The following is a 27053-nucleotide window of genomic DNA, read 5'->3' on the forward strand; positions in this document are numbered from 1 at the left end:
CCCATGGCACTAACAAAGCAATGACTAAAAAAACTCAAAATAGGGGCTGGCCCTGTGGCTGAGGGGTTAAAATTCCACAGGCTCTGCTTCAGCAGCCCAGGTTCACAGGGTTTGGATCCCAGGCATGGACCTGCTCCACTCGTTAGCCAAGCTATGGAGGTGTCCCACATACAAAGTAGAGAAAGATCAGCACAGAAGTTAGCTCAGGGCTGATCTTCCTCAAGCAACAAAAAACAAAAAAACAAAAAAACAGAGGAAGATTGGCAACAGACGTTAGCTCAGTGCAAATCTTCCTCACCAAAAAAAACAACACCTCAAAATATAGTGAAAAAAATCATTAAAGAAATTAAAATACATTAAAAAATATTCACTCAATACAAAAGAAAGCAGTAAAAGGAATAGAGGAACAAAAAAAATATGAGACAAAAAAGTAAAATGGCATACAAAAATACTATATCAATAAAATGTTAAATGTGAATGGATTAAACAATCAAATCAAAACACAGAGATTGTCAGACTGGATTGAAAAAATAAAACCATGATCCAACTATATGCTGTCTACAGGAGACACACTTTAGATTGAGATAAACTAGATTAAAAGTAAAAGGATGGAACAAGATGAATCATGCAAACAGCAACCCCAAGAAATCTGGAGTGCTACACTAATACCAGACAATATCGACTTTAAGACAAAAAAATACTCCTGGAGACAACAGGGCTTTGGGCTTAATTTGCTGCCTCTTGCTGACTGATGCCATGCAGGTAAGGCTTATTGATTTCCCACTTCTCTTCTATGTCTGGGCCTGAAGCTGTATGCTCCTCTCTAAAGAGGCTCAGCTTTAGCAGCGTTCCACAAGTTTGGATACGGTGTTCTTTCACTATTATTTGATTCAAAGTATTTTCTAATTTTCATTATAATTTCTTCCTTGACACTTCTTTACTTAGAAGAGTACTGCTCTATTTCTAAACATATGAATTCTTTTGTTATCTTTTTGTTAGTATTGATTTGTAACATAATTCTACTTTGGTCAGAAACATATTCTGTGTATTTCCTATCCTTTGAAATTTGCTGAGGGTTCTTTTATGGATGAGCACATGGTCAATTTTTGTAAATTTCTCATGTGAACTTAAGACTACTCTGCAGCTGTGGGGGCATTGTTTTAACATGTGTCAATTATTACTTTTGTTGTTCAAATATCCTGCACCCTTACTGATTTTTTTTTTTTTTTTGGTCTGCTTGTTTTATCAGTTACTAAGAGTAGTTTGTTAAAATATCCCCATATGAATGTGGATTTATTGATTTCTCCTTTTAATTCTGGTAGTTTCTGCTTTACACATCTGGAAGCTGTTATTAGGTGCATATAATACAGAATTATCATGTCTTTCTGGTGAATTGAGCCTTTTGTCATTATGAGAGGATAACATGACGTGCCCCTGGCAATGCTCCTGGCTTCACGTCTACTTTGACGGAAATTAAAATAGTTACATTAGCTTTTTTGGTATTCATGTTACATTTTACCATCCTTCTGCTTTTAACCTGTCCATATCCCTCTATTTGTCTGTCTCTTGCATACAGCATACAGCTGTCTCTTTTTTTAAATCCAGGTTGCCAATCTTTGTCTTTTCAGAATATTAGTCCACATAGGACATGACTACTGACATATTTGCATACAAATCTGCCACTTTACTGGGCCTTTTTTTGCCCTGCTTGTTCTATGTTTCTTTTTTTTTTCTTTCAAACATTCCCTTCCCCTCCTCCCACTAGCTTGTTAATTATATATTCTTTTAACTATTATTTTAGTAGTTAACCGAGACACTACATTAAAGTTCTTGGCACAGCGTCTTTGACTTCATGGGCATCCACTTCATGAGCTGTAGAGCCACGTAAGTTCAGATAAATATCAACCCCATTCAACAGAGGTGGAAACAGACAAAGACGTGAAATAGTTTAACTTCCATACCGGTGGTGGCCACCGTTACACCCCCAGGCCTCACGGTGACCCCCTTCCCTCAAACATGCTAGTTCTCCTTGAAAATCTTTTATGGATTTTTTCATCATCTCCTACTAACCTAATTGGGGCTGGAGGTTTCTTTAACGTTAAAGGTTACGCTGTATATATATGTCAATTTTTTTTGCCTCTTCAGCATCTACCATTCTCCCAGGTACTTAGGTCCAGGCCCCTATTCATCTGGGATTTTTCCATTTCTTCCATCATGGACTGAGCCACTGAATTCCTTAGCAATGTCTCTGACGTTATTCCATCCCATCCGTGCTGATTACTGTCCACACAGACCTCCGAGCTGTTATAAGCTCCTGCGTGCAGCAGACTACCAGTATCTAGGTTTCCCAGCTTCTATGTGTGCCCTACTTTCCCTTCTGTCCTACACACATTATTCCAGATTAGTATTTGAAATTGCCCTTCATCTTGAAGCTGCCTGGTTTTCTAATGGCTCTACGTCTAGAACAAAGAAACTACCATAGGCATGAAAGTAACTTTGTATGTAAGATGCGGCTGTTATCATAATTCTTCTCCATTTTAGAATGGTGGCACTACCAGCACCTCTTATTTTATGAGTTGGGACGAAATAGCAGCCTCTTTTTTTTTTTTTTTTTTTTTTTGAGGAAGATTAGCCCTGAGCTAACTGCTGCCAATCCTCCTCTTTTTTTCTGAAGAAAACTGGCCCTGAGCTAACATCCGTGCCCATCTTCCTCTACTTTACATGTGGGATGCCTGCCACAGCATGGCGTGCCAAGTGGTGCCATGTCTGCACCTGGGATCCGAACCGGCGAGCCCCGGGCCGCCGAAGCGGAATATGTGCTTAACCATTGCACCACCGGGCTGGCCCCTTGGAATAGCAGCCTCTTAAATTACTCCTATCAGAGAAAGCAAGGCCTGTGGCAAGCCACACTCAAGATTCTCCATTTTCTTCCTTGGAACATCACATAGCCGATGACTACCACAAATGGGACAAGAATGACAAGAAATGCCTGTTTAGAATTGGCTGAGAAAGTGACATTTTCTTCTCAAAGTGGGCCTTTGAAAATCTAACTACACTTAAATCCTATTTTGCGAAATTTGCTGGTTCGGATATATATATAATTGTTTATACACAGATTAATGTCCACACACAGCATTACAATAGTGTTAATGTTAGAATATTTGGGGGGGGGTTTATATCCAACTGTTCTATTTATGGTGAAGAGAAGTATCTTGTGAATCTCTGAGTCAGACCACTGCTCACACCTTGATTTTTTTTAGTAAATTTTATTTTCTTAAGAGCAGTTTTAAGTTCATGGCAAAATTGAATGGAAGAGTACAGACCGCCCCTATACCCCGTTCCCACACACGATCCTCAACTGTATCGTTAGATTTGCTTTAATTATTTGCAAACATTTCAACATCTAAGAAGTACTTGCATTCTTTCAAGGTTACTTTCTTTGCATTACTTAAGTGTTCTGCTGCCTGTTTCGATCTCTTTTCCTTATTGCCAGGTATGATAAAATATATATTCTATTTTATAGAAACTTTCTTTTACTTTCAGTCATGGTTACATGGTTAAATTCAGTTTCTAGTGATCTATCCAAGTTTCATATCAACTATGAGTTATGGAATTCTGCAAGCAGGAATAGAATAAGCAACGCCTGGCGTATGACTAGCAGGAGATCAGGACAATGTTAGATTCTGAGTGAAATTCATTTGTGGTGTATTTGGATGAGAAACCGGTCAGTAAATCAGAATCACAAGCATTCACGTTAACTGTTCTCACAGTAATTATAGCGGTCATCCCTGATAATTTACATAATACACAACAGTTTTTATTTTTTCTAAATATTAAGCCATGTGAATTCTGCAATGGATACTGTGGATAAAATGCTCCCCAAGAGGACTGACTCTTAGAAAAAAACAAAAAGATTTAGGATAAGAGCCCATTTGTATTAACATTAAAAAAAACACAGTAGGAATGAGTTCTCTGTTCACGTCCAATAATTAAGTGCCTGCCTACTGCACTGTGGCTCCAGGCTTACGGTCTGAGAGTTCCCACGTCTCTGAAGCCCTAGCACAACAAGCTAACCTAATTTGCCTTATTTAGAGATACTTGACTGCCCATCCATTTCTCCAATTATCAAAGTAATGTAAGATCAGTGTTGAAATTTGAAAAGCATAGGAAAGTGAAAAGAAGTAAAAGCTAAAAACTAAAAAAAAACATTATTGCTAACCAACAACTGAGTCCCGTGGGGGTGAAAGGCTACACATCGCCACGAATGTTTCATGGGCAGTTCAGGCAGGGTTTATGTGATTTGTTGGCATCATGGTGACGGGCGGCTCAGTGTGCTGCTCTTCCCTGCAGCCGCTGCCCCTTCTCCTCGCCTGATTTGCAGCCCTGAGACCCCTCTAGATGTGAAGTCTCTCCCCGTTCACTTATTCCCGAAGCCCTAACTAAGGGCAGCAGTTACCTCCTGCAGTTGCCATTTCTGCTACACCTGAGAGTTCTCATGTTACAATTCTTTGTATTAAAGTTTTCCCTCATTGATACAATGCTGAAAAAGCCTTTGGTAAATGCAACACCTATTCCTGATATAAGCACTTGAGAAAAAATAGGAATTGGTGGCTATTTTTAACATGATAAAGTATGTTTACTTTTGTCCTAAAGCCAGCGTATTATTTAATGGTAAAACACTGAAGGCATTTCCACTGAAAGCAAGAAGGCAAGGATGCTCATGATTTCCACTACTACTGAGCAGTGCAATTAGACAAGAAAAATGAATTAGAGGCACAAAAATTGGAAAGAAGTAAAACCATCTCTATTTGCAAATGATATGACGGTAAATCGGAAAAGTCTAGAGAATCAATGATAAAACTCAAACAATGAAAGAATTCAGTAAGATAGCAAGATACAGGATTAACATACAGAAATTAATTGACTTCATATCCTAAAACAATAACCAGCATATCATGATAGAGAAAACCCCATTTCAATAGCAATAAAGACGACCAAATTAGCAATAAGTTTAACAAGAATATGAAAAACTTATATGGGAAAAATTTTTCAACACTTCTGAAAGACACAAAAGCAGACTGCTCTCGATTAGGATGGCTTAATAAAAAGATTTCAGTTAACTAAAACTAGGTCCCGATCTAACAAATGCACAATATACCCTTGTGTTCATTCCTGATCAAGAAATGAATCAGGAATCTACTTAAACTTAAAACTGAAACAATACAAGCACTAGAAAAATACAGCTGAATTCATCTTTAACCTCGGCATAGGGAAAGGCTTTCTATTAACATAAAATCAAGAGGCAATGAAAGATTAACAAAGTTTACTACATAAAAATTTGAAGCTTTTTGCTTGCAAAAAAAAATCATAATCAAAGCCAAAAGACAACTAATAATTGAGAGAAACTATAACACATATCAAAGATAAGAGTTAATATATAAAGATTTCTTAAAAGTTGAGAAATGCCCAAAAACCCAATAGGAAAATGGGAATGACATGAATAGACTATCCATAAAGAAAAGATATTCAGGGCTGGCCTGGTGGCCCAGCAGTTAAGTTCACACATTCCTCTTCTCGGTGGCCTGGGGCTTGCAGGTTCCGATCCTGGGTGCGGACATGGCACCGCTGGGCAAAAGCCATGCTGTGGCAGGCGTCCCACATACAATGTAGAGGAAGATGGGCATGGATGTTAGCTCAGGGCCAGTCTTCCTCAGCAAAAAGACGAGGATTGGCAGTAGTTAGCTCAGAGCTAATCTTCCTCCAAAAAAAAAAAAAAAAAGATATTCGAATGGCCCTTAAACATATGAAAAGATATTCAACCTCACTCATAACTAGAGATGCAATTTGAAACTACTCTGAATTGCCACTTTTTACCTATCAGATTTGGAAAAATTAAAAAGCATGACAGATTCTATTGGCAAAGCTGTGGGAAGAGGGACTCTCACATTCCTGGCAGGAAAACAAACTGGTACAACCCTCTTGGGGGAGAATTTGGGAATACCTAACAAAAGTATATATACACTTAGAGTTTGACCCAGCAATCCTACTTCTGGGAATTTAGGTGAAGGAAGATACAGCCCAACAATATGGAAAAGCACATGCACAAGTTATTCAATTACAGCACTGTAATGGCAAAACATTGGAAATGACCTAAGTGCCCAAACATAGAAGAGCCATTGCATAAACTATGGTATATTCACACAATGGAGTACTATGTAGCTGTTAAAATCTTTTTCTGAGAAAGCTCTCCATGAACTGGTATCATTTCCAGGATATACTGTAAAGTTAAAAAAAAAAAAGTATGAAAGAGTAACTATAATATGCTACATTTCACGTAAGAAAAAAAGGGGAACTAGGGGCTGGCCCAGTGGCGCAGTGGTTGAGTGTGTATGTTCCGCTTCGGCGGCCCGGGGTTTGCCGGTTCGGATCCCAGGTATGGACATGGCACCCCGTGGCACGCCATGCTGTGGTAGGCATCCCACATAGAAAGTAGAGGAAGACGGGCATGGATGTTAGCCCAGGGCCCATTAGGGCCCTCAGCAAAAAGAGGATGATTGGCAGCAGATGATAGCTCAGGGCTAATCTTCCTCACAAAAAAAAAAAAGAAAAGAAAAAAAGGGGAACTAATAAACACCCATCTATTCATTTATTTAAAAAAAAAAAACAAGAAGGATAAATCACAGTTGGATGACCCAGAGGGGACAGGTGCAAACAGGACAGAAAAGACAGGAGAAAGGGTGAGCAGACAGGTCAGGGAGGAGACACTGTGTTTAGCTCTCTTACAACTATCCTAATGTGGCACAGACAAAAAGAATAACAAGGGATGGGCAGGCATTCACTATGAAATACAAACAAAAACAAATTAACTAATTGCACTACAAATGAGTAACACAACCATACTGACTGGGGGAGCAAAGAACTAAACTACTGAACTTTGTAAAATAATATTTTGATCATGTACTCTAAGACTAAAAAGAATAGGACCTATATACAAATACTGCACTCTGGTTAGTAGTTTGTTTTTCATAGGGAAATAAAGGGACTAGTAATTCCGAAATACTTTGTGTACTCTAGAAATTAAGCAAATAAATACACACATTACTGATAGTCAAAGCCAGATTTCTCATTGTTGGACAAAAGGGTTACAAATAGAGAGAGGAGGACTAGAATGAACTCTGGGGTGTGGTCTGGTATTGTAAGTATCAGTATGAACTCATGGAGACACTCATGGAGCACATACTTATGTACACACACGTACATTCAGATCTACAACCAGATATAGACGAATACATATAAACATTTTCCAGCTCTGATGAGCAGGCGACAAGCAATGACACCTCAGCATCAATGAGTATACCTAGTGCCGACTTTGATTTCTAAATACCATTCTCTGGTAAAAGGAACCACGGATGCTTAGAAAAATCACTGGTTCCAGGGCTGGAGAAGAGAAAACGAGTCCAATATATCTCCTGGGGCCAGAAATTAAGGAAGCATTACAAAAAAAGGATGGGGACACGTCAATAAGATATGAGGGTCCACTGGAAGGAGTCTGCATGGGCAAATCTGGGACATTCTAACAAAATAATGGGAGCAATGGGTTATGACCTATAGAATAACATAAGAACACACAGACCCATTATCTAAAAAATAACTGAATAAAGAATGGGGAACAAAACTTCCTCACAGAATCTTAGCTACTAAAAGTAGAAGGAATGATGGAAACAGAAAATCAGCATTTGGCAAATACTACATTAACAATTGTTTCAGGAAAAAAACTGGGGGAAGAAAGAAAAGAATTATGAATGCCTGCAAGTCAGTGGGCAAAACTATGATGAGAAATAGGATACTTACTTAGTCCCAGAATTTTCCAAGATACATATTAATTACAAAGGGAGAAACAGTAACTTAACAGCAGAGAAATCTGGCGGACTCCACCCTAAGCAAGTGATCAAAATTATCACTAGCAATAGGACCAATGGACATCGTGTGCTTGCTGATACACTGAGGGCACCTCAGTTGTGCTGTTGTTAACCAAAAATACACGAGAAAACGTTAGGCAAACCCCAAATTGAGAGTTCTTCTACAAATAATTGACCTAGACGTTTCAAAGTCTAAGGTCATGACAGACAAGCACTGAAGAAGCCTCCCAGATGAAAGGAGATTAAAGAGAGACCACAAGTGAACAACGTGTGATAATGAAGCGGATCTTTGACTAGGGAGCCGTCAGTGGGGCAAACGGTGAAGCTGGAGTAAGGTCTGCAGAAAACAGTACGAGGAAATATAAAGTATTGTAATAATGTTAATTCCCTGATTTTGACAACTGTCCTGTGGTTATGGAAGATGTTAACATTTGGAGAACATGGAAATATTCTGTAATATTTTCACAATGTTTTGTAAGTGTGAAATTATTTCAAAAGAAAAGTTAAAAAAATTAAAAAGAAGTACCTTCACTTGACCAGGAAAGTAATCTGAACAATCCCTCCGCAGTATGTCAAGCAACCTTGATTATTAGAGTTAAGAAAAAACATTTGAAACTCGTAGGCTTCATTTGTAATTAGTCAAACTAGAAATGAATCTTAATTCTAGAATGTAGTTCAACTTTTTCATGTGCTGACCTCTTGGGCAGCAGCATTATAAACATCAATATACTATATAGAGCTAATGAATGGTGGACACTAGTAAGAGTGCCTCCTGACACTCAGGGATTTTCCGAGATGTGCCTTGCAGGATCTTCTACAGCACAGGATGGACAACACTTTGGCCGTGGAGGAGGGCGAGGATTTGGATTAAGTCTTTTCCAACCTGAGATACCGTAATGCTATGGAACTGCGTGCCACGTTACGTAAACTCCAATAAATGATCATTTTAAACCTCCCACTACTTTGGCCAACAATCAGGGCAAGACCAACAATCATAACATGTATCTCTTCTTCGTTAAAATAAAAAACAAAAAAACCAGCAACAATTAAGTGGAATAGAAAATAAGAACACTATTGGGTTTGACAAATTTATTGGTATTTTAGTAAAGACATTCATCTCAGTCATTTCTCTCTCCCATCTTGACTGTAGGTTAATATTTCATTTGAGTCAAGAAAAGAATACGTAGGAGAGGGATGTTATTTTTAACATAAACATTAAAATGGACAAAAATGGAAAGTTTGCCTACATTAAAGCAAGTTAAATTCAAGTATCTTGATAGAATTAAATCATGTAAGTAAGAACTAATAGTTCTATGTACATTTCCATTGTTTTACTTGGGGCTTACTCTAAACTTAAATGCACGTGAACAAAGTGTTAGGACTATATACAGGCTGCTTCTCTGCAGTTATTACCTACTAAAGAGCTCAGCAAGTAGTTACCACCAAAAAATAGTCTGAAGCTGCCTCTAAACTTAACATTGTAGGAATTTTCAAGGAAATCATCATACTGTATGTTTCTTTTATCTGTGACTGTACTTTTAAAGATGTGTTTAACTGTCACATTAAAAAAAATGCATATACAATACAAAAATTAAAAAACCACAACCCTACAACACATAGATCTAACAAAGTATATGTGATCAAAGATTCCATGAAATATGCTTAAAGATGCATTTTCTTTCCTTTTATTTTCAGTACCTAAAATGTGCTTTGAGAGGCCACTGATCAAGATGTATTCAATTAAAATAAACCATGTTACTGTATTAAATAAGAATTCCTGTAGTTAAGTTCAAACCAAATCGGATTTCACTAGTAACTTAAAGGCTCTGACAAAGTTACAGAAAGTGCATCTTTCTCTTTTCCATCTTGATACAATGTTGCGCTTTTTTTTTTTTTGGTGTTCATACCTTTTAAAAAATAAAAACAGCCAAATATTTAAGTACTATGTACATTTAAATTTTCAGTGGTGGTTTGTATTTTAAAAGAAACAGCTTCCTTATGGTGTGCCTCAAGTTCTGGTGGAAATGCTTACAGGAACTAGCTAATAACAAAAACCAAGAGAAGCACATTCAAAATACTGATTTACTTTGGTAGCAAATGGTTGTTCTTTGAAGACTAATGAAGGTAGACAAGACTCATTAAGGTGAAGTGGGCTATTTCAAATACTCAACAGTTTACATAAAACTTTAAAATGTTCTTTAAAGAGCTAAGCATCTGTGTCCACTGAGAGCAGTGCAATACCTGGTTTACGATGACTTGAAACAAAACCAACGCCCATTAGGAAAAAAGCTGTATTTTATCGAATTTACTTTCAGTCAACAGTCCAGTAACATTTTTCTCCCAACACAATACTCCCTCCTCTCTATAAGGCTGTTCCTGGGAGCCAGACAGTTTGGGTAAAAAGGGAGTTAAGTTAGTAATTGCTTGCAGTTGAAATAGTAACTTTTTGCTTCTCTCTTAATGTGCTAATAGCTGTGTCTAAAAAAATATGCAATTCTTAGAAAGGTACCATTTCTGATTTATTATCTGTAACCTTTGGAAACTAATCACATGAAACTACAAAATTAGCAAATGTCTTGAAATCTGTATATAAAACATAAATTACCTCTAATTTCAAACTCTCATTTATTAGTGTACCACTCAATCTTAAAAAAAAAAGGGCGGCTCCAAAGATAGTCTTATACCATTCTTTAAAAAAGGAAACTGTTCCTTTTAACTTTACACCCACCCCACACCCCAATTTCCGAACACATCATTTAATTGTCTTGGTCATGGACATTTCCAAGATGGGATTTTATGTTTCGCTCCCATAGCTTCTGGTTATCAGAAAACCCATGCTTTCCTTTATTGAAGGAGTTTGGTCCTGCTGATGTTGGTGTATCCCTGTGTCAAAAGAAAGGAAACTTATTTAAAATGTTATATAAAGCCTTCTGGGCCACGTTTTTAACTCATTCCAAAAACATTGTTTAGCACCTATTATAAACACAGGCTAAACATCAGAAGCTCCTACAGAACTTTTAAAAAATAACCTTTCCACAGACCCAGTCCTAAAATTGCAGTTTCAGTAGGCCTGAGGTGGGGTCAGGTAAATCTGTAGTGTTTTCCTTTTCTTTTGCCAAGGAAGATTTGCTCAGAACTGACATTCGCTGCCAATCCTTTTTTTTTTTTTTTTTTTGTATGTGGGCCACCACCACAGCACAGCCACTGACAGACGAGTGGTGTAGGTCTGCACCTGGGCTGCCAAAGTGGAGCACACCAAACTTAACCACTGGGCCGCCAGGGCTGGCCCAAATCTGTAGTTCTAACAAACATTTAAGGTGATTCTGATACACAGCTAAGGGCAGCAACTGCCACAGCTTTTAAAACCATTGCATGCAACCTATTAATAGGATCATGAAATCAATTTGGTGGCTTGCCACTCGCACTCATAAAATGAAACAGAAGAAAAACAAGACGTATCACATATAGAAAGGTTCAGTGTCATTGTATTAACTTGTTCCAATTTTACATGTTTAGATACATGTATACTGGTTGTTTAGATTGGATTACAATGTCAGATGTATTTCTTACTTTAGGTCCCAGTTATGAAGGAAGGGAGGCAAAGAGCCACCGGAACTGTTCCCATTTGAATCACAGACTGAAAGTCTGAAGACTGATGCTTGTGTACGGACTTAGCAATTAGTTCTTTGGGAGTTTATACATTTGGTAGAAATGCGGACATAGTATGACTTGATTTGAAGCTCAATTTTCTTATTACTTTCTAAATTATCCAGTTGTGAATAAAAAGATAGGAAACTGAACACATGTTAACTTGAAATTCTTATTTCTATGACAGCAGAAACAATGGAGGAAAATTAAAATACTTTTATTTGCCTTATTTTGGTATTTGGCATCTAAGTTACCAAGGAAAAAAGGAGACGTAAGATCAAGATTAAGTGGTGTGAATGACATCATAAGATGTGAAAGGAGTGACAACCATTTCTCTCTTATACCCAAAAAAATTTTCAATTCAAACTTTAAATCAGAAACATTTCTCATGGCTATTTCTTATTTGAAAAAATATAGATTAGAAGCATCTGAAAAGAAATAGCCTTAAATTATTATTTTTTCTTAAGATATTCATTTTCTCTTACCAGAAAAGAAAATCACTGATAGCTCATAAAACAAAACTATTTTTGCTCTAAAATGCAAGAAAAGCCTGAACACTAAAAGATTACATGCAATTTACTCTAGCTTTTAATTCACTCTCATTTTCTACGATACTTATCAAAAATTATAATACCTTCCAATATTCTTCATCCTCATTTTTGCTTCTGGAGGCATTTCCTCTGGTTCACTCTGGAGGAAAAAAAAAGTAAAGAGATATGACTGTATATAGATTTACTGAATTCACTTGATTACTAATAATGCTAAAATTTTATATCTGAGTCTTTTAGCATTTTCAATCCTGTAAATTTTGTAAAAGGAGAAAATTATCCATCTTGATATTTCTAAAAGAAATGCACATCTTCTAGTGTGCTGATTTTGCACAAAGAAAAAAATTAGGTAAAAACTTGATATTCTAGAACTAAAACCATTTGTTCACTATGTGCTACACACTGTGTTAAATGCTTTAATATGCTATGTTTTCAAACCCTAACAATCCTACAAGGCGGGTATATGATTATCATCATTTGCATTTTGTAGGTGAGGTAAACAAGGTTAACTTGTCCAAAGTCACAAAGCCAACAAACAGCAAAACAGATGGATGCCACAGCAAAGACTCTTCACCACTTTACCATATTTCTCCTTCTCAAAAATGTTTCCTTTACTGTAAAGTCATTTTGAAAGTTCATCTCTTACTTTTCCGTACTTAGAGCTATTGAAAAGATATATAACAAGTTCCTTTTTGATATGTTTTTACGTATAAATGTTGCTGTTGAGCAAATATTCTTTTTTAAAGGTACGTCCTCAAGATCCAGCTTAAAGGGGTTTCTAATGGTCAAATCTGGGACAATTACAGTCTGCTGAACAAAGTAAGAATCCAACAGCCTACCCTTACATAAATAAGGGAAAGCTCTTCCTTACAGTAAAAGACAACTAATAAACAGAGAAGTGATGAAACAATTAGAAAAACCAACATTTGACAAACATCATAATAACTGATTCAGGAGAGAATCATCAATAGATGTTAACGCTCCTGAGTGTTTAAGAAATTATATATTTTCACATATTCTCAAAATATGTTCCCACAAGATGAATTTTAATTACAAGAGGTAAAATAGTAATTTGACAGTAGAGAAATCTGGCAGACTGCACTTTCACCAAATGATCAAAGTTACCACTGCCAATAATGGGACATATTGACAACACTGCTCCCTGATGTGATGCACTGAGAGCCTGGCATCACTGCTGTGGTATTTCTGCCAAAAGTAAGGAATGTGAATCTAATCACGAGGAAACATCAGACAAATCCAAAGTGAGGGACATTCTACACAATAACTGGCTGGAACTCTTCAAAAGTGTTAATGCCATGAAATACCCAGAAAGACCCAGGAATTGTCCAAATTAAAGGAGACTTAAAAGGTACAACTGAAAAAACATTTTAAAATTTCAATTAATTAAACGGATGTCCTGTTTGTCCAATATATTTCAGGCTCAGATATATATTTTTGGTTACTTAACTACGTTCTGCATAAAAATGAAGAACCAGATGAAGATTTTAGATGTGTGTGTTCTTTTATCTAAGCACAAGTTTATCCTTTACTGTCATTATCATCTTATAGCATAAAGAGTATTGTCTGAATCTAAGGTTTCTTTAAAAATAATTACGGAAAACAGTAAGGTATGACTCAAAGAACAGAGGACAGGAAACCAGAAGACCTAAGTTCTAGTTCAACATCTGTGTGCATTAGCACATATTCATGCATGTTTCACTTCTTAATTTCTCCATTTACAAAACAGGAATAACTATATCACATGATTCACAGGGATATATGGAGGGGAAAATAAAATCATGCGAAAAGATATCCAAATTGTTGGACATTCAAAGTGAGCCATTACTATTATGTAGGTCCTTACAATTTCCAGACTCTCTACTTTTGCATATGCTGTTCCTTTCTTCCTATAATATCCTTCACTCACATAATTTGTACATACCAAAATGCTACCTAATCACTTAAGGTTAGAGATGACAGAAAATATTAAATATTATTTAAGACAGTGCTTCTCAAACTTTTCCGGGGGACAATGAAATACATTTTTTCCTTAATAAAATCTTACTTGGGTTCCCAAATATCAAATAGATGAAAGAATAGGTGTAAATGAAATAGGGGCAGGAGACCAGAGCCCTGCTTGTTAGACAGCATCTAACACCACAGCAGCTCCTGAGACATGTCCTTAGAACCACAAAACTCTGAAAAATAGTTAAAAAATCTATGAGTAAACTGAGCCTTCATTTTACAGTTGAAAAACTAAGGTTCCAAAAAGGTAAAGTGATTTATTCACAGGCTTTCTACTGGTTAATAACTGGACAGGACAGGACAAGAACCCTGGTCTTCTGATTGCCAGTCCAGGGGTCTCTCCATTCTGCTTTATCTAGTTCTATGGTCTCTCTCTTCCTTCCCTGAATTTCCACGTCACTTCATCTCTTCAGGTACTTTTGATTTTTATCTCGTACTATTTTATGTATAAATCTCTGCCCTATGAGGCTCAGTTCCTGGGGAACATGTCTGATTTATTTTTGTAACCTGCATAAAGAAAGCACCCAAATGTGTAGAATGAGAAGTCATTACTACAACACAATGATGACTACAGTAATTCTTTAGCTACTGATCTGGGCTCCAATCATCCTGTACTTACCCTTGCCCAATACCGCTCTACAAAAATCTCTGGTCCAGTCAAATGCGGCTGCTCACTGCTTACCACTTGTGATTTAAAGCTGATGTCTTAGCTTCTAAAAGTATTCCATGGTTTGTCAAAACACTGCCAAATGTTTTAATACCCAACTCCTATTACTTCTCTTATATATTCTTCCCAATCACTCTAGCCCCACAAATGTCTGTGCTCCTCTGAATGTATAATTCTTTTTTTTTTTTTTTTAAAGATTGGCACCTGAGCTAACAACTGTTGCCAATCTTTTTTTTTTTTTTCTGCTTTTTCTCCCCAAATCCCCCAGTACATAGTTGTATATTTTAGTTGTGGGTCCTTCTAGTTGCGGTATGTGGGACGCCGCCTCAACATGGCCTAATGAGCAGTGCCATGTCAGCGCGCAGGATCCAAACCAGTGAAACCCTGGGCCGCTGAAGGGGAGCGCGTGAACTTAACCACCTGGCCGCAAGGCCGGCCCGTGAATGTATAATTCTTATCCATATTGTTTTTGAGAGCAATTACTCATGCACCCTGTAACACTTAATTGCTATACAATAGGGTCACATCTTAAGTGGGGGTTAGATTCTAAAGTCAGAGCCTAAGGCAAAAAGCCACAGTCAAAATTATGCTTAAAATGCCATACGTCAGGGCTGGCTCAGAGGTGTAGTGGTTAAGTTCATGCATGCTGCTTCAGTGGCCTAGGGTTTGCAGGTTTGCATCCCAGGCACAGACCTAGCACCATTCGTCAAGCCACAGTGTGGTGGCATCCCACACAAAATAGAGGAAGATTGGCACAGATGTTAGCTCAGGGCCAATCTTCCTCACAAAAGGAAAAATAAAAACATAAAAACCTGTTCACTACTGGTGCTGAACACGATGCAGTCTATATAGAAAGTGACATATAATAATGTATGCCTGAAATTTACATAATGTTATAAGCCAATATGACCTCAATAAAACATTTTTTTAAAATGCCTATGTCATTGATAAGCATGGTAAGGGAGGGACACTGTGCAGGGCGTGAGGGAACTGGAACCACCTAAGAAAAGAGCAGACAAGCCTCTCATGCTCACTCTGCAACACGTGCTTATTGAGCAGAACCGGCAGAGTCACCTGCACTATTTAAGTGTCCTTCCTTATGGGGATTCCGGGAGAAGACGGCCTTTTGCAAGCTGAACACGTGCACAACGTCTCATCACTGAAGGCTCCAACTATAAAGATTATTAAAGGCAGCAGTACTGAATTTTTCTTTTTTTTGGATTCTACATACTTCCTAGCACAGACACTATTATTCAAAAAAGCATTTGTTGATTTGATTTTTAAGTTACTTGCTCCCAAAGTTAGTAATATTTTAAATAATCCTACAACCAAATAAAATAAATAGAAATATCCAGATTTTGTAGGTTCACAAAAAAACCATTCGGAGTCACAAAGAAAATTCAGTAGTACCATTAATACTACAATTTGCCCCTAATATCTTCCTTAAAGAACTGGTTAAAGTAAAATAAACAAAACCGGGTATCAACTTACATCTTCATCTTCATTAAAAGCTGCTGCTACGGAAAGGGTTTTTGGAGCAAGAGTTGGAACGGTTTCTTTAGGCTTCTGAAGAAGAAATATTAAAAAGAGTATCACATAACGTTTATACAGACTTGTTTAATGATATGAATAATTCATCTTCAACGATTCAACTTTGTGCTCTCATAGAAACATACAGTAAGGAACTCAGAACAAACTTTGGACAAATCCATTCTCTTTGTGAAAACGTGGATTATCGATGGGTAGGTTTTATTTTATTAATTATATGTCAATTTGTTTCCCTCCTGTAAAAGATTTTCCAGTTAGGACCTAAAGTTTAGTATCATTTAGCTAAGGGGTACCTGATACAGTTAAGAGAAAACGATTAGTAATACTTTTCCATAGTAACATTAAGTACAGTGTGCCTTGAGAACATAAAAGACACCAAGACACATCTTTCTCTACTAGCCTTCTGCCCTTTAGCCTGTAAACTTGCTTCATCCACATCATTTCTTCTCTCTAACCTGTTTTTGAAGTAAGTTGTCCTCACTATCTCCAATCCTCTCACCACCCCTTCAGTCTTCAACCCACTGCAATCTGGCTTCCTTCCTCATCATTCCCCATGGGTCCTCACTCACCTACAACCAGGAGATGACAATTCTGTAGGACCCCCAATGACGAGTGTGCTGTGACAGTGCTTTTTATTGGCTATTTTCCCAATTCTCTGACCTTCTGTTTTCTTTCTCTCCTCCCTCCTGTTCCCCTTAAATGATAGATACCCAAGATTCTGTCCTTAGTGACCTTTCCTTCTCTGTACTTCCCTGGTCAACTTCATTCATTCCCATAGTTTTAACTACCAAATCCTATGTCCACCCCAAAGCAGAATGTCATCTGCCCACTGGACAGCTCCACTTAGAGCTACCATGGGTACTTTAGTTTCATAGTGTTCATTAGTACCTAAGCCAGAAAATCACATTCTATTGTAAGGTCTTGCTGATTAGATCTCTATTAAATAGACTTAAATCTCCCCATTATACTACTACACTAACAACACCTAAGGCCACTTGGCATTAATTGCCTGAACTACTGTTAGAAATACCATCTCTCCACCTTCTGAGTTTTTTTCTTCTAATCCTCTATACTCGTACCAGGGTGATGTTTCCAAAATGCAAATCTGTTCAAGGGTCGTTATGATGGTTTCTTCTAATGGTTCCATGGCTCTGCTAGAGCCTAAAGAATAAAGCCAAACTGTATTATGGAATAAAAGCCCTTTATGATTTGGTCCTATGCTCTCATTTTGGGGGCTTTTTGTCCCTACATTTGCCTACCAACACTTTCCGACTACAAACAATTTCCTGAATGTACCATGTGGCTTTATATCTAAACTGCCTTTGAATGAAATTCTTTTTTATCTGAAATGCCCTTTTGCCTCCTGTCTGCACTTAAGGCCAATTCAAACATCACTTCATCAGCAAAATCTTCTGACCTGCTGAAACAAAAGTACCCATCCCTTCTCCTATAACACACACAAACACGTTTCACAAACAATGTTTGCTTTTGAAGGACTAAGAAATGTTAATCTGGAGATTATACATAGTGACCCTAGAAACACCCTTTACTCTGTAAAGATGTCATGTATTTGCTGTAGACACAACATAAGACACAAAGAAGTATCTGTTGGCTGATCAACTATCTTTTCACATCATACAATCAAAAGCAACAGTTTCAACTATTTTTTATATCCTACACCTCACTCACCCAAGAAGATTGTATAAGCCACTATAGCTTATTTTATGAAAACAGATTTTTGCTTTCCAAAGATTAAAAGTGTTACTGGGTAAGCTTTTTCAGACATAACCCTCCCATCTAAATGATTAGCAATTACTAAATTATGTGAATGATTTAGAAAAAGCAGATAGTTGGATATCTGATTTAGGGAGTGTGTTGAACACAGTAAAATCTATTATCAAGGGGAACATCTGTAGATGTGTACATGAGAACACACGTTTAATGACTATCAAAAAAGGGTAAATATTTATGCAATTAGGTCTATACAACTTAAAAAAAAAAAGATTCAACAGAAAGAAGCAGCTCCAATAGGGAGAATGGTCATTAGTAAGGAATTTACAAGATGAATGTCTTTTGTTCAAACTGAATTTAAAAAAAAAAAAAAAGGAAGAAAAAGAAAAAGGCAGAACACACTAGGGTGGGAGGGGTTCTGAGGAACGGCAGCCCTTTGAAAACTAGACGTACAGCTCAAACACGCTGACTCTAGAAGCAACCCTACCCATATCATATTTTTACGATTTTTGAATAAACTTCTAATGCACAAAAAAGCTGTATGCATCTGGCAACTGAGCATTAATTTTCACCGAACAGACATGAACAAATCACAAGCAATTTCAGGATTTTTCTCCTTACACAAAAATGTAACTATTTTCAAGCCAACAGCAATACACTGTTTAAGTAACTTTTTTTCTTAAAGAAGAGATCTATTTGGTTTAACCATATGAAATTGTCACTTTTGCAGGTCAGAGACAGTCAAATTTCTAAATTCCTTATGCTTCAAGCTAATACTTCAAATACCATCTGGACACTAGATGGTTCATAAATTTAATTCAAGGTTTATATCTTAAAAGAAGGGATCAAAAGTTGATGTGTAAAGAACTACTGTCACAGAATAGATATACAGTACTCAGTGTCCATTTGTAGCTCCAAAGTAATCAAGAAGCTCTTCTTATCAAGCAATATCTCACAAACATTAAGATACAAATAACTGATTTCTAAGGTTATTATTTTTAATATTACTGAAATTCAAAGATAAGTAGGCTGAAATTCTTTCTGAAAATATTTTTCAGAGGTTTTGCTCAACTTAGAAAAATTCTAAGCTATTACTTTATAAATCATATAATTCCTATTAATAGTTGTTCCTTCTTACATTCCAAACTATTTTTAAAATAGCTTTATTGAGATATAATTCTTCCAGACCTCTCTTGAACATGGAGCTAACAATGTCTTAAATATTTACATGTAAGCTCATGCACCAATGTACCTTTTTAGAATTAATTTACCTAACCCAGTAAAAGCAAGGTTCCAAAACAAATTCTTAAGACCTATCACAAACATCATATATAAAGTAACAACTCACACTCGATCCAAGTTTGATGGATATGGCTGAGGCTTTCTTTGTCGTCTGACTACCTATGGCAAATCCAAACTTGGAGATCTTTGTAGGCTTTGTTGGGAGGTCTGCAGCTTCTTCTTCAGCTGATCGCTTCTCAGCGCTGCGACTGGAACTTTCCCCTCCATTACTGGAAGAAACAGTCTTAGTTTTCACAGGTTTTTCTGCTTCTTCTTCAGGTCCTGGTGAAGTCGAAACAACTTACCAAGATGAGCTATTTTTACTGAGCAGATTGATGGGAGCAGCAACCTCAAAAAGCATCGTTACAAGGAAGATACCTCTGCAGTTGTCACCTACTGACCCAACAGTCTCTTCCACTGTTTGTTAGAGTATACAGCAGGAACTGAGATTGTGTGGCAGTAGAAGAGGTTCCCATGAATTAACTAGCATAAAATACAGAGCAATTTAAAATTATAAACACAGAGTTCACAAAAAGTAAAGCCCCTTCAACTAAGCACTATTATATAAGTGGTACAATAATCTAGTTATTTGTGGGATTTTGCTCCTTAGAAATTAAGGTCTACAAATTCTTCCACACAAACTAGTTAGTGAGCAGTCACATCATAGATAGTACACTTGACTAACAAATTCCAACATTCTTCAATAATGTACCACTAGTTATACAAAGTACTTAGTTATAAACAGCCCATTCTTCCCCGAACCAGTGTTAATACAGCCCAGAGTAATTTTCTGGAGTGCTACGTTCCTCATGTACATCTGACACAATCTTTAGAGTTGAAAAGAAACTTCAAGGTCAGTCCCTCTTGAGTAATTTAATTCTCCTCTGAAAGCTTGGTTATTACATGTTTTAAGCTACTCGTAAGAGCTATTAGCAATTATACTTAGTTTATACATTATTTTTTCTCATGAAAGATAAACTAATTATAATTTCAAAAAGGAGGCAGAGATATATACGTTTGAAATGCAAGATGTCTTTCAGTAATTTTCCTTGTGTTTGTATTAATCAGTGATGAAATTACTTCACATCTTGACTATCGTAGGTCTGTTATACAAGAAGGCTATTTAAGAACATATTGGGAGGTAAGACAAAAGAAGGCTGGCTGATAATTACAAGTTTTATTTCCTTTCCCCAGCTTACCAATTCACTCTACAGAGTGTATTCTGCTACACTGGATGAATAGTTTATTTATGGAGAAAGAGAAGATGCTCTAAGGGATGGCCCTGACAATAGGCCCTAAGAAAACAGGACAAAAAGCTGGAATGGGGGAAAAGGGGGAAATTAAACACAAACAGACTGGAAGGCAATGGATTAAAAGACCAGAAGCTACAGATCTCATTCTACATAGTTTTGGAATGATGGGGCCTCTAGATTAATAAGCTCTTTGAACAGAGCATTTGATTTTGTTTAGAGGAAAGATAAAAGGAAGTCTTCATTCCCTTTGAACAAGGGGTGAGAGTTGTAATGACAATGTAGTGGAGGAATTAAGCAGGATACATTTTGGGATTTCCCCAAGAGGCAAATAGAGCCTGAGGTGCCATTCACTTATTTAGATATGAAATTTAAAAAGCACCTGAAGAATGAAAGATTGCTATTCAAGAGTTGAAATACAGAACTCAATTTAGAATTTACCACAAAAAAGTATCATGTAAAGAGTTTTTTCAAAGTCTACGTTCATAACTAAAAGCATTTATCCTAAATTTTATTTTGCATTCTATTTAGTTTTAATCAAGTACGAATTTTACAGTAAAACCCGAACAGTGATAACTACTTCTTTGTGACTGACACACAGCTAAAATTGAAAACTCATTGGCTCTAGATTTGGGAATATACAGAAAATCCACTGGCTTTATACACAGAAACAATTTATATACTAAAGGCACAAGTTTTGTGCAAACACAGACTCTGAAAAATGTCAAAACAAATAGCATAAAGAACATTTAGCGTTGATTGTACTGTAACTCTCCTCTTTGAACTGTGAGCCAAGGGCTATAATTAGTCAAGATTTCTGGTTCTCTTAAAACCTATCTTTTCTTAATTCTAGGTTTCCTTTTACCCAGAAAATAATTCTGGAACAAAGAATCTAGAAAAATTAAACCACAAATATGGGAAAAAGTGAAAACATCACTCTTACTATAATATTAGTAACAACAGTCAGTGTGACGACGAGCTGAACCAGTACGTGCTAACACACGGAACACAACAGTATCTGTCCAAGCCCACGAGGCTGCAGGAAAGATCCCTACAGAGACTGCTCTAGAAAAAGACAGCTCAGAAAGGAGAGACGGGAAAACTCTCCTTAAGTAGCAACTGGCATCGACTCAATTTTACTCACATCTGCGTTCTTGTCATCTGAGGGGGAGAACTATTAAGACCACCCACATCTTAGGTCCACAGTGAAGATTAAACATGCTATGTCTATTAGGTCACTTCTACACATGACTGATTCCAGATCCAGCAATTTATTTCTGGACTAGTAAATAACTGGCCTTGCTCACTCTCATGAAGTGTTTATTTTTTAGCAACTGCAAAGACTCCATAGCTTTAGAAGACATCTACTCTTCAATGAAGAGGTGGGGGGAAGAGAGTGAAGGAAGGTGGGGCACTATTCGTCCTCATTACTTATTCTTAAATGGCTCAATGTGTCACGTGGATCGAGCTGTTATTTTCTCTTTACGTAATCCTCTTCTAACAGTTATGTAGTAAAATACACAAAACATTTGGGAAATAAAGCAAGTGAAATAAGCAGTGAGGTAAGACGGGAAAATACGACAGCCAAATCTATGTTATTAGCAACGTGATTGTTATTACAATTTCTACAATTCTATATATAGTTCATTAGAAAATTTCAACCTAACGTGAGCTCTGAAATATACCATTAAATATCAACATTAATTTCTAAGCGCATCAAGGGTACCTCTTTAGTATTTGGGGCTTTTAATCAAGAATTGTTTTCAATTTACGTAATGAGATGTTTTCTATTGTGGGGCTGTGGAAAACAAAATTTTGGATGACCATGGATTAGGAATGTGAATTTTTCTCAATGTGACATATTTTAAATGATGAATAAACACGTAGCAAGTTTTTAAAAAATAAAATCATAAATCAACTTATAAAACATAGATAAAATTATATCAAGTTACTAGATTCTTTATCAAGGAATATTTTAATAAAAGGAATTTTATCTCTTTTATATTCATTCTGAGCAAAGTGTGTAGATTAATCAAAGTGAAATTACATTACACATAGTATTATCTTTTTTTTTTCTTTTTCAGTGAATAGTTGGGGAGGAGAGGTGGGCCTTGGAGCACAAAGATTCTGTACTTTGAAAAAAATTACCTAATAAGAAAGTTTAAGTCTGTAACAGTACCCTTCATGACCCATTTGCACTCTAGTAGCTGCTTCATCTGAAAAAAAGCAGACAGCTAGCTCTCTAATAAGACCGGTGTACAGCTTAAATGAGAATATAATTCAAGACCCTTAAAGTGTCTGGCCTAATAAACGTCAATTTCACTAAAGTAGTTCTTAGATAACCTAAAATAACCTGCGATGGTCATGATTATTATCTGAATAGCTCCTCTCTAAAATTTCTACTTGTTTCAAGGAGCTACAAAATCTAGCCAACGGAGTCGAAAAAAAATTCTACCCAAAGCCTTACTCTCAGCATCACCCTTCCTCTTTAAGGTGAGAGCAGGTAGTTCAAGTAAGTAGCTTCACTTATTGCCATGAACTCATGTCAACTATGGAGGTAATCTACAAGTAAAAAAAACTTTAACTTTCAACTTACTAAGCTGTTCAATTGGAATTAAAAATGGAGAGTAAAATAAAAAAAGAGAATATTCTCTAGGTAAGCCTCTAAAACAATATTATTTCAAAACAGTGCCTATTTGCCACAAAATTATCAATTCAGGAATATCTACAGTATTAAAATATTTTAACTATAATTCCTTTATACAATTTCAAAAAAAATCTGACATTCAAAAATGGTTTATATGCACAGACTATTTTCCTGTAAAGGAAGGCATGCTCAAGGCAAATTATGTAGAAGTTATTAAGGGATTTACTTATCCTAAGTCGCCAAAAGGATCATAATAATTTTTGATACCAATTAGCAATAATTTTATACCCCTCCCCAAAACATGCTAAAATAGAAATACCAATATTCACACTACAGAGCAAATGACCCCTAACTGAAAGGGTGGTGGATAAGTTATACAGTGGAATTCTGCTGACACTTAAGGCCCACTTTGGCAGCACATTAAACAATTTTCCTATACTCCCAGTCAAGACAGTTAAAAAGCCAGTCTAAAAGTTCAAAGATTCCTAAAAACCAGTAAGATTCTTTACGCTACAGATCTTTGTTCTTCCTGAAACTACTACTTTTTAATGTAAGTTTACTCGATAATTTCCAAAACAATAATTTTGGAGGGAAAAAACCCTAATAAGGTAGTACTCGATGGTTTAAACTATTGTTTCATACACTATTTTAATAGTAAAAAAAAAAAAAAGCAGTGGGGAGGGGGGAGAGTGTTTTGGCTCAACTAATAGCACTGAACGTTTTTTAAAAGGGAAATTGTGGGTCCAAAGTAACTGAACATTACATTTTTCTCGATTTTTGTTCCCAAGGCAATTCACATTAAACATCACGTTAGTAGGTCCTAACAGTTGCCTTCACATGCTATTAGTCTTCTGTATTTTCTCCTATTACACGCTTTCAGGGATAAGACTGGAGGGAGTCAGAATACAGAGTAACACTGAAAACGTTCTAAAGACCTTAGGCTCAGCTCGCACGTGTTAAGTCACTTGCCTTGTTACGACACAGCGGGGCTGGAGACACTACATGTTCCTATTCCTTAACGCACTAGACCCAAATTTACAGGGGTCGAGGGGACAGAATAAAGACAGCTGTAACTTGAGTTTACAACGTAACAAAATACAGGAAGAGGCACGCTAGCCTGTTTAGCCACCTCAACATCTGGCACGCTGTTCGCGGGGGACAGCCTAACTCAGAAACGGCAGACGCTTCACAGAAAGCCGACCAGAGCGGCCCCTGGCCCCGCAGCGGAGACCAGCGGGCAGCAGGGGGCCTGCCCGCGCCTCCCTCGCCCCGGCCCGCCCCGCCGCAGGGTCCGTACTCGGACCACAGGCAGAGCGAGGAGGGAGGCGCCGGTCCGCCTCCTCGGCGGCCAGGGAGCGGAAGCTACCGCCTCGGGGTACCCGAGCGGCCGGAGGCGTCGGAAACTCGGCCCGCGGCCCGCCGCTCCGGCTCCGCCCCGAGCTCGCCCCCCCCTTTCGGTGCCCCTCTCCCTCCCCCTCGGAAGCGGGGCCTCCGCTGGGGCCAGGAGGTGACGGACGGCGGCCGGCCCTCCCCCGGCGAGGAGGCGAAGTGGGCCCGGATCCCAGCGGGCCGCGCCGGGCGTGCCCGGGGCTCGTCCGGGCCCAGCACCTGGCCGGGTGAGCGGCAGATCCGCCTCTTCTCGCTCCACCCCACTCCCGCCACCCCGGGGAGCTCAAAGAAAGGCCCAGAGCATCCCCCTCAGCCCGCGACGCTGGGGTTGTGTTCACCTCCGGCGGCTCCAGCTCGCTGCGGCTTCTCAGGCTTCTCCTCTCCCGCCTTCCCGTCCGCCATTTTCCCCGCCGCGGCCTCCCCTGCAGCCGCGCCAAGGACGTCACGGCCCCGCCCAGCAACCATTGAGTTCGGAGCCGGCCGGCGAGACTGCAGCCTAGAGCGGCCCTGGGGAGCGAACAGCTGCCCTTGCGGAAGCGGAAGTGGATGTGCTGTCGTCGACGAGCAGCTTCTAAAGAGCGGGCGGGGGAGTTAGTCTGTCTGTAGCGGGTTGGTTAGGAACCTCGCTAGCGGTCTCTTAGGTTTTCATGGTCCAGTGGCGGATCTAGAAAACTGAGGGGAGGTGGGAGCATCATCCGGAAAACGCTGGTGGAGTCTTGCACGGTTTCTGCAGACTGAAGTGTGGCAGGAGCCACCGGGCTCTTCGCTTCGGTCTTGCTGGATCGCGGCGGCCTTCTCGAATAAACAAGGGGCGCCGTGCTCTTTCCTCCCCCTCAAGGGGAAATTAACGTTTATCGAGCGCCCTCTTGTGTCAGACACGATCTCGTTTAATCCCCACAATCATCCAATGCAGAATTGCCCTCTTAGTTAGCGGTGAGTTGAGGCCAGAGTGATTTGTCCAAGGTCACGTCCCCAAGTGGTAAGACTACTTTGTCTACAGGCTGCAACTTCTGTGTCACGTTAAGAGAAGACTGAAGTAATTTCTGCCTTACTTAGAAGCCTTCAGTGCATCCCCAGGGTTTGCAGAGTGAAGGCCAAGCCTTATATTGGGTCTCAGCCTAACTTTTCAGCATTCTCTTCCCATTTTCTATTTGTACTGCCCTCTTGCCTCAATTCCTTGCCTAGGGAACTGGAGTTTCTGGGTTTGCTCTACGATATACAGTGAGTGTCACAAAAATTGGTCCTAAGGAGTCAGAATTTGGGTTCGAATCCCTATCCGCCCTTTATGGCCGAGTAAACCTTGAGGGTTTCTTAACAGAGGGCATAATTTATTGGTTAAAGACTATATTGATTAGAGACGATACTTAAAGGCTGAATTATTTTGAGTAATTTTACTTATCTGTAAAAAAGGTGGTAATGATAGTTCCTCTAATTTTGTTTAAATAGTTCACGTAAACTGCATACTGTTGGCACAGAGTAGGTACTTCATAATATTTGGTAAAAGATTAGGTCCTGCTTTAAGAAATGTACTGGATAGCATATGTCATGCTAATTTCCAGTTCAGAAACAAGATAGAAATAGTTGGACATACATCTCTATTTCCCATATTTTCAAAAATTGTAATGGCACAGGCGGTCTACAGTGAATGCTTCCTGCAGTTCATTTCTTAGGAAAGCAGCACATATTTTCTCAAGTATGTTAGGACTCATGAGTTAGCAAGTGGCAGAAATCCAACTCAAACGGGCTTAGGCAAAAAGGGGAATTTATTAGAGGGAGACCAGGGTATCACATGAGGTTTCACCAACCAATAAATGCTAAAAGCAAATCTATAGCTGGACCTCAGAGACAAGTAGGAGCAGGAATTTGAACAGCTCTAAAAATTGGTCTTATTTCCGTATATAAGCTTCACTCTCTCCTGCTATAGCCTGGCTTTCTTCAAGGAAAAGGATGTGGCCATGACAAATTCCAGTTTCCTGTCAAAGTCCACCACCAGAAAGGAAGTAACATAGGCTATCATGGTTCTCAAGTCCAAAAATCCTGGAAAAGGGTTCTGACTGGCCTATCTTGAAGTTGGATGCCCATCTCTAAGCTTGAGTGAGGTGTCTCCTTTGGGATAATCTGCTGTGGCCAGGGGAGCAAGGTGTGCAAAAATATGGCAGCTTCCATTCACATCACATGGCTAGAAAAGGAAAGTCATCTACCCTGCCATAGGGAAGTGCTGTATGGAATGCTCATCAAATAAACCTTTTCTTCTAAGAGGACAAGAAATGGGTTTTATCCCCCCAAACCCATTTTATTATATAGCCAAATCCCACAACGTACCAAAGGATGTCTTTTTGTGTAATCGAGATTCAGTTAAACAATTTACCTTAGTGCCTATGACATGCCCAGCATGGTACC

The 27053-nt window shown here is 38.3% G+C and overlaps 1 protein-coding gene across 1 annotated transcript; it reads right to left on the reverse strand.

Annotated features, from left to right (window-relative positions):
* Positions 1–8993: 8993 nt before the first annotated feature.
* PCNP (PEST proteolytic signal containing nuclear protein) lies at positions 8994–27053 on the reverse strand. Its single transcript, XM_001503437.6, has 5 exons — positions 24992–27053; positions 19435–19649; positions 16299–16373; positions 12202–12257; positions 8994–10802 (listed from the first exon to the last, which is right to left on the reverse strand). The coding sequence occupies exons 1-5, from the start codon at positions 25116–25118 to the stop codon at positions 10676–10678; spliced, it is 600 nt and encodes a 199-aa protein (XP_001503487.2). The 5' UTR covers positions 25119–27053; the 3' UTR covers positions 8994–10675.

Source organism: Equus caballus, chromosome 19 (assembly GCF_041296265.1).
Source record: "Equus caballus isolate H_3958 breed thoroughbred chromosome 19, TB-T2T, whole genome shotgun sequence".
Lineage (NCBI taxonomy): Eukaryota > Metazoa > Chordata > Mammalia > Perissodactyla > Equidae > Equus > Equus caballus.